This window comes from Paroedura picta, chromosome 1 (genome assembly GCF_049243985.1).
Source record: "Paroedura picta isolate Pp20150507F chromosome 1, Ppicta_v3.0, whole genome shotgun sequence".
Lineage (NCBI taxonomy): Eukaryota > Metazoa > Chordata > Lepidosauria > Squamata > Gekkonidae > Paroedura > Paroedura picta.
In genome coordinates, this window is record NC_135369.1 from 26,293,442 (window position 1) to 26,302,597 (window position 9,156).

Here is a 9,156-nt window from a genome sequence, read left to right on the forward strand (position 1 = left end):
AAAGTAACAGAGCACAGTTAAGCTTTTAATTCTGAGGGATATTTAAGAGGGATCAGCAGCCCCCATCTAAGCTGGAATTAAAAGAAATAAGCAGGAAGCTGGAGGTCCAAAAGGGAAATATTTCACAACTGAACTGCACACAGGTGCCAACTAAGACTCTGTGAAAGAAAAGGGAAGCGAGGAGGAGGGGGAGAGGTTGAACCCAGCAGGAAAGAAAACAATGCCTGGGAGATCAAATGGTCACTGAAGCTTTACCTGGACTCAAGAAGCAGACATCTGAGAAAGGCTTCACATTAGGTGTAACCCAAGAAAAGAGGTCATTAACAGAAACAATTTTTTTTGGAAGTACAGTGTTCTCCTTTCTCCCTCGGGATAATCTCCCTCATAAACACATGAAGCTGCCTTGTGCTGAATCGAATCCTTGGTCTATTGAAGTCATTTCTATCTACTCAGGCAGGCAACAGCTCTCTAGGGTCTCAAGGCCTATTACTTGACACTTTTATTTGAAGATGACAGGAACTGAACCTGGAGCTTCTGTATACCAAGCAGATGCTCTACCACTAAGCCATGGCCCTTCCCACTCATAATGGTGATTTCTAAAAAGCCTCACCAAAAGGACTGGTAAAACATTCCAAAATGACAAGCACCAGCAATGAGTGCTTAGGTAATAGAGTAGGCGAGTAAGCAAGCAGACAGTGTACAAATCAAAGGTTTCATTAAGCTCAGATTAAACTGACCACAAGACCTGCTTTGCCCAATTAGACCCTAAGGCTTCTCTATAGGCAAATGATCTTTGTCTAGCGGCCACCCAGATACTTCTGGTACTGAAGAGGTAGGCTGCCTTTAAAGGTGAAGATTCCATACAATCACGGCTGATAGTATATGATTTCATTTTAAATGTGGTGCTCAAGGAGACTTTTACAGGTACTGTGGGCCACCAAAAAGACAATTAAGTGCTTTTCACAACCCAAAGGAGTCTCAAAGTGCCTTCCCTTCTTCTCCCCACAACAGATCTAGGTAAGGCTAAGAGAGCTCTGAGAGAAACTGCTCTGTGAGAACAGTTCCAACAGGACTGTAACTAGCCCAAGGTTACCCAACTCTCCCTAAAGCTAAAATGACTAAACGGAAAGTATTATACCATGGTCACATTATAAGAAGACAAAGAGTTACTGCAAAAGGCAATAATGCTAGGGAAAGCTGAAAGCAACAGGAAAAGACAAAGACCCAACAGGAGATGGATTGGCTCAAACAAGGAAGCCACGGCCCTCAGTTTGCAAGCCCTGGGCAAGGCTGTTAATTAAAGGATAGTTATTAATTCACAGGGTCCCCATCAGTCAGAAGTGATTTGCTGGCACTTAACAGACATAGTATCAAAAAGTGCTGGCCTCACCACTCGAGATGGGGATCTGCTCTGCAAACTCTAGAACTCGCCCCCAAAACCTCAATCTGCTATGTATCAGTTGGGGGAAATTAGATTACATTCATGTTATAACTTAGTCTATCGTTTTTAATGATCTTGTCACCCACCCTAAGTTGTATTGGAAAGGCGGGCTAGAAATTTTTAAAAATATTTATTGATTGATTGATTGATTATTGATGATATGATCACTCCACATTCTCTCGATTTGGCCAGTCTTTTGCAAAGCTACATATACTCGTGATCATTTGTCCACCTTAGGATAGCAATTTCATACACTGAGTGAAAGATTTCCATTGTGGGTCCTGAATCAGCAACATTCTGATTTCACTGGATGACCAAAAAAGCTGCTACTGGGGAAGAAAAATATTTCATTATCTACTCTAAATTACACTTATTTATTTTATTGTTGCATTTCTACTCCACCACTCTCCCGAGACTTGTGGTGGGTTACAGTATATAAAACCCCATAAAACTCCATAAAAGTCCAATAACCATCAAACCCTCAAAAAAAAAAAAGTTGGCAGCATATATCCTCCCCCTAACCTCGCAGCAGTTTACTCCAAGGTGGAGGTGCACAAGATGTTAGTGCGTAGCCTGAGGAAGGGCCCTGTTGTTATTAACCCTGGCCTCAACCAAAGACCTGGGGGAAAGACCTCCGTTTTACAGGTCCTGCAGAACTGTGATAGCTCTGTCAAGGCCCCCAAGCCCTCCCAGGAGCTCATTCCACTAGAACAAAAAAGGCCCTAGCCCGGGTCAAGGCCAGGCATGCTTCCTTAGAGTCAGAGACCGCCAAGCAGATTAGGACCTGCAGAGCGAAATGCCCTGGGGGGGGGGGCATAAGGAGATAAGTAGGGCCCAAGCCGTGAATGGCCAGAACCTTGAACTTGCTACTCAGAATTTTATGGGCCTCTCTCGTGTATTCCCACATGCTGCTTGCTTTTGTTTTAAAGGTAGATGCTATGATTCTAAGCCATAATGAAACACGTGAATGCCTGAAGCTGCATTCTACAAAGCCCTACCAAGGTTGGCGCTGTCTACTTTGACAGGCAGTGACTCTCCAGGGTCTCAGGCAGGGCTCTTTCACATCACTTTCCCCAGATCCTATTACTTGGAGATGCTAAGGATTCAACATAGGGCTCTCTGCATGCAAAGCAAATGTTTTCCCACAGCCAATCCCAGTTCTTTGCTTTTTTTGTAGAAGCAATGATGAAGTTTCCCCATAAAGCTCACTCTCTTAAATAATCCTTCAGCACTTTCTACCAGCTTCCCTGAGTCAGAGGTCAGACTGATCTATTACATTTTTATCCTCCTATCTTCCTCCAAGGAACTTAGGACAGCATACATTGTTCTCTTCTGTATTTTACCCTCAAAACAAACCCATGAGGCAGATTTGGCTGAAAGAGAGTGACTGACCCAAGGTTGCCTATAGAAAGCTTCAAGGCTGATTGGGGATTTGAACTCAGGTCCCCCTGATACTATCCCCACACTAACTATGGTAAAATAGCTTTTGATCAAAAATTCTGGATCTTTTTTCCCCCTTTAACTCTAATAATTTGCTCTGCTATGATTGTTCTTTCATTTGTGTGTACCAACCATGTACACAGAACATGTCTCATCCAAGAGGACTGTGGATAAGAACCAATAAAAGCAAGACCAAGGTACCTATCTATGTGACCCTCCTGGGGCCACAGACCAGAAAGAGGAAAAAAAACAGTGAGGCCGTTCATTCCTTTCCAGCCACAGTTCACAATCCCTTCTCTTTCCTACCTGTCTGAAGTTCACAGCTCCAGCACTTATTGTTTTTTTGGCAAGCCTCCACTTCTCCTCCCACTGTCCAGTCACTCAGTGCTGTTTCATTCAACATTCCAACAGAATGACATATTAGGTGATGTGGCCACCTGAATTGCATCAGGGACACATTCCCAAATGCCTCTTCTCTTGATGTGATGCTACTTCCTCTAGCAGTTAAACTACGACGAGTCACACTGACAATAACAAGACTTACTGTAGAAATGGACCCAAAATAAAACAATCGTTTAACATCCACATGCACAACCCCCCAAAATGGGAGGTAAGAATAATATAGCTTAGAGAACAGTTCTGGGATGTGGGGATTGAAAGGTGCAGAGTTAAGGGTCTGTATGAAAAACCAGCAAAGCAACAACAACAACAACAAAAACCCACAACAGACTCGGCACAGCAAGGAAGCTTCAGAAAATCTATTTTAAGACGAGAAGGAAAATAGTGAGGGCTAGAGCAAGCACACCAAGTAAAGCCCAAGAAGTCAAGACACTGGATCTCTCTGAAGCATCTTACCCAACCCAAGGGGGGCGAGGCAGACTAAGCAAAACAAAAACTAGATGCTGGTGAAGCCATTCAAGTCCATAGCTTCTGGCTGAATGGCCTACTCTGTATTTGCTTTGAGATTTCTGTCATGAACTACATTTGCAGATTCTGTATACAATAAGTTCAGTTTTGGCACCACCTCACACACACTGGACAATAAGTAGATAAAAAGTAATTTATGCTCTGACCCAGTGGAAAAACTAAATAACAGACAGGAATGAAAAATATTGCACAACTGAGGTAAAGACTGACATAAAATATATGATGTAGTCTCAGCAATTTAAAATAGTGGTTCCTAAATCTCTGGTAAGAAGGTTGTGAGGCCAGGAGAAAGATTAGAGTCAGCTGAGAAGCTCAATGGCTAGTTTGGGCATGCCTCTGTATAATATGTGAAATGGTCATAACATGGTTTGTTGTGAAGAAAGAAAGCAGCAAATCCCAAAAAGTATACTACAGTTTAGAACTAACTGAAATTAAACTATTAGTACCACAATGAAGTGAAATTTTACACAATACCCCAATACAAAACCACGAGGAGTTATGTAGTGGTCTGTTGCCCAACAGAAGGAATAAATAAGGATACTAGGGGATTTACAGGAATTCTCTAGTTTAAGAGTGAAGGCATACAAAATTAACTCCTGTACAAAAAACCCCAACACCACAAGAACTGTGAAAGGATCTGCCTTCACTTCTGTGCCATATAAGCAGGAGGCACATTCTTCATAACTTAGCCTCTGAGCACCCACACCTTTCCCAGTTTTTCAAGTGCAATTATCTTTTATAAGTTGAGAGAAGTTCAAAATACAAGAGTGCTGCACAGCAATCCCAATTTCAAAGTAATATATGGGTTTCTCCCATGCCTTTTAAATTTCTAGAATTATTTATTCTAGTACTGTCTTGTTTAACTGGATTTTCTACTCCATTCTTCAGGAAACTAATTTAAGGGCAATGCAAACAGCTGGAAGATAATCAGCCATCTGGAGTGTTCATCCAAGCAGGAAAAAAAGCAAGAAGCAAGCAACGAGCCCCTGCAATGAAGTGAATGCAAAAGTACCAGAAGTATCTACATACTACCCATTAAAAATGGAATGGACAAGATTGGAAAAGCTCAACCAAGGATTGTCTCTTGCTGCTTCAACTCCAGGGTCAGATTGAGGGCTACTATTTCTGCATGTCCTCTACAGTGATACAGCAATACTCAGCAACTCCTGTTTCCCTCAGGCCAACTCTCCCCTATGTATTTAAGCCTCTATCTCACATAGAAAGGATCCAAGCTCTCACTTGGGAAACCCATCATAGAATAGATGCTTCATCAGCCTACTGATGTATGTGAATAACAAAGAGCAGCCCTTTGCCTAGTGGCCATTGCCTAGCGCCAATCTTGATTTCTCCTCTTCATTCATCGCTATGACAAACTATACTACTTACTGACAGATATTGGAAAGTGAAGCACTGCAGACCTTAAGAGCATTTCTAGATTTTGGCATCATATGGATCCATCACCAACACTGGCAATGAAACTCAAAAGAACTACAGAGCTTTTAGGTGATTTTAGCAAAGAAGCAAGGGCACGTGCTTCGATCTTGCCGTCCTTGGGAAAGATCCAACATCCATATCATGATTGCCTGCACTATGAAAGCAGAGTAGCAGAAGGAACAAAGTCTGTCCTCTAAGTCGGTGCCCTCCTCACCACCACTTCTCTCCCAGGTCCATCATCCCCATCACAAACCTCTTCCCGCCTCTTCTGCCACCTTCCACAGGGGGACTCTTCCAGGATCTCGGACTCGTCCTCACTCTCCTCTTCTTCCTCCTCTTGGGGGGCAGAAGCAGCCATGGGCGGTGACAAGGAGGCCAGGACAGGCCCCGAATCCGGCTTTGGGTCAGAGCCGCTACTGGGCACCTGCTTGGCTTCTCCTTCAGACATCTTGGACAAGGCTCGCAAACCTGCACGGAGGAAGTCAAGGGAGTAACCGGGGACTTCCCTGCGGGGCGTGGATTTGGGGGAAACTCTGCCTAAGTCGAGCCCTCCTCGACTGCGGGGGCTTAAGGGTCCTCACCCCGCACGAGGCACAGGAGGGAGGGGGCTGTTACCATGACAATTCCTCACCCCCCCTCCCTGGCTGCGTCACGAGCAGCTGTCCTCCCTAAGCCAACCCCCCTGCGGAGGAGAAAGAAGGCCTCAACCGCCGCCGCCCACCCCGAACTCATCCACTTCAGGAGGGCGTGGCCTCCTTGGGGAGGGGGGTCAGCCAGGCACCCTCCCCATAGTCACGGCCAGCGCCATGGAAACGCGGGAGGGGGCGGGGCACGAGTTATGTTCCCCCGCCCGGCCAAGCGCGGCCTACCCTCCCCCCCACCCCCGGGGTGACGGGAAAGGCTCAAGGAGACTTACCGGGCACAGGCCCGTCTCCGGCGACGAGAGCCCGAAGGCAAGTGGCAGCCTCCGAGCCGCGCAGCCTAACACGCTGCGGACGGCGGCGACTGGACAGCCAGGGGAGGTGGGGCTCCGCATCCGCCAATGAGCGCGCGCCCCGGGCGGCGGGACTAGTTTCGGATTGGACAGAGCGCTTGAGACAGCCGGCCCACTCTCTAATACCTGTCAGTCTACCGAGTTACCGAGCGAGAGGGAGAAGCGCGCGTGCGCGGACCGTGGCAAAGGCGGCGCCTGCTAACCGTCGAGGCAGCGCTGGCGCCGGGTAGATCCGGGCGTGCTGCGCGTTGATCCCCGGATGGGAAATGTCCGCTGAGGGCGGGGTGGGAGAATCCCTCCCGGTGGTTTTTTAAAAGCGGGAGTCGCTCCAGTCCTGGGGCGGCTCCTTTGAATGCCGTTCAGGGCCTTCGAGGCGAGAAGATAACGGGCTTGCTCCTGGGAAGGCCTAAGCGCCAGCCTCGGTGGAGGGAGGGCAGGCAGGGGAAAGCACCGCTCTCGGTTGGGACCAGAGGCTGCCGCTCGCTTGGCGCAGGGGGTCTGTCGGCGTGTCGATCTGAGCAAGTCTACCTGCCCACGGAAGCTCACACCTTGAATAAAGAGGGGGCCCTGGGCTCACATTTTGCTCTGCTACTTCAGGCCAGTCGATAGTCAGGCAAGAAAACTCAATGAAATCAAGACGCCCCGACATTGATCCAACATTGCCCTGGCCCGGAGAGTTAAACTTGACTGCCAGCTATACTGTAGATATCTATGCGCAAAGAAGGCTGGATTTTTCGGTGGGATCATAATTGCCAAAATGGAAGTAACTTTGTTGCAGTGATGGGATGGAGTGCCTGTCTGCACTTCTCTATTATACCTCTCAAATTCCCACATTTTGTGAAGTACATTGTGATACATGGATGTTCTAGGAGGGTTACTAAACTGCATAGTGGGCTGCTGGTCTAAGACAGCACAGGTATGCATCTCCTACCCCACCCTTAGTTGCATAAAGGCAGCTGAGTTTTTTTCAGGGGAGAAACAGTATGAGAGGAAAAGCTAGAGGAGACCCATTTCTTCTGTGATGATCTTTTAAGAAAAACTGCATCTGGAAGAGAAAAACACAAATAGCTGTGTTGATATGTTAGGTAAACAAACTCAATACATAATACCTTCCTTATTAAATTCAAAAACTAAAACCAGGGCACACAAATGAAGGACTACAAAGTCTCCACACTAATGCACAGAGTATGGGAAAACAAGCAGGAAGAACTAATAGAGGAAGGGAACTATGACCTAATAGGCGTTACAGAAACTTGGTATGATAATACTCCCAACTGGAATATTAAGATTGAGGAGTACAACTTATTTTAAAGGGACAGACAAACAAAAACGGGGAGGAGTGGCAGTGTATGTTAAGAATGTATACATGTTAGGAAGCACATGTATCTGAATATGGAAGTTCAATTGAGGGTTTTTGGGTAAAAACGAGTAGGAGATAACAGTGGTATTATTGTGGCGATCTGCTATAGACCAGCAGGCCAGGCAGAGGACTTGGATAAGATGCTCGAAGACCAGTTTACAAAGTTTTGAAAGAGGGGGGGGACACATTTGTTATGGGTGATATCAATTACCCAGATATGTTGGAAGACCAACTCTGCTAAAAAATGAAATGTCCAATACATTCTTGACTTGTCTTGCTGACAACTTAATTTCACAGAAGGGTGGAGTGGGCAACCAGGGGGTCCGCAGATTTGATTCTCACCAATATGGAGGAGCTGGTTGATGAGGTCAAAGTAATGGGCACACTTATTTATTTGTTTGGATTTTTATATTGCTCTGGGCAGTTTACATAGAATATCATAGAAGGGACCATGTGATTTTGGAATTTGCAATCTTGGGGAAGAGAAAAACTGTACATAGACATATAGGTTGTACTTAATGAAAGCAAATTTTACCAAACTTAAACCTCTCTAGGGAGTTTAGTTTGTTATGTTGTTATTGTTGGGACCACTGAAGTTGTTGTTTAGAACCTCTGTTGTGTTGTTATTGTTGTATATTGACTATGTTGTATGTTGACTCGTTCCATGTATCCCCTATGACGTTGTATGTAAACCGCCCTGAGCCATACAGAAGGGCGGTATAGAAATCAATCAAATAAAAATTAAATAAATAAATAAATACAGTCATGCTGGGTAGAATCCAGTGGTCAGGAAAGCTTAAGGAGATGGGAGTTCAAGAGGGATGAGTGTTTCTTAAAAATGAAATACTGAAGGCACAAGCACAAACAATTCCCTTGAGAAGGAAAAATGGGAGGAGCCTAAACAAGCCAGGGTGGCTCCATAAACAGCTTTCAAAATAATTGATTAATAAAGAAGACTGATTTAGGAAATGGAAGGAGGATATTATAACCAAGGATGAATATAAATAAATTACCAATGCTTGTAAGGAAAGTTATAAAAACTCAGTATGAGAGACTAGCGAAGAATGCAAAACACAACAAAAAAGGGTTCTTTAGTTATGTTCCAACTAAGAAAAAGAGGACCACTGTAAGACCACTGCAGGGACAAGAAAGTAGAATTGTAGCAGGTGACGGCTGAACTGCTCAATTCCTACTGCTCAGTTCTTCTCTTGCAAGGGAAATGGTGCTCTGTATGACAAAATCATTTCACGTGATCACTGTAGGCTACTAGTTTCCTTAAATGAAACTAAATCCTCTGGGCCAGATTAATTACATCCAAGGATCCTAAAAATCTTGTGGATATAATTTCTGAACCTCTGTCCATTATTTTTGACAATTCTTGGAGAACAGGTGAAGTGCCAGAAGAGTGGAGGCAGGCAGATGTCCCCATCTTCAAGAAGGGGACAAGGGAGGACTCGGGTAACTACTAACCCATCAGCTTGACATCTATAGCTGGCAAAATTTTAGAACAAATTTTTTCTAAGTTCCATGTATTGTTTTTTACGTTTCATATAAACCGCC

The 9,156-nt window shown here is 45.0% G+C and overlaps 1 protein-coding gene across 2 annotated transcripts in view; it reads right to left on the reverse strand.

Annotated features, from left to right (window-relative positions):
• The window catches only part of NRBP1 (nuclear receptor binding protein 1), a 29,632-nt gene extending 23,317 nt beyond the window's left edge, over positions 1-6,315 (reverse strand). For both annotated transcript variants that reach the window (XM_077329958.1, XM_077329950.1), the window contains exons 1-2: positions 6,159-6,315; positions 5,496-5,710 (exon numbers count right to left, since the gene is read on the reverse strand). In XM_077329958.1, the coding sequence (XP_077186073.1) occupies positions 5,496-5,690 (195 nt within the window). In that variant the 5' untranslated portion in view covers positions 5,691-5,710; positions 6,159-6,315. The remainder of the gene's footprint in view (positions 1-5,495; positions 5,711-6,158) is intronic.
• Between the last annotated feature and the right edge of the window lie 2,841 nt (positions 6,316-9,156).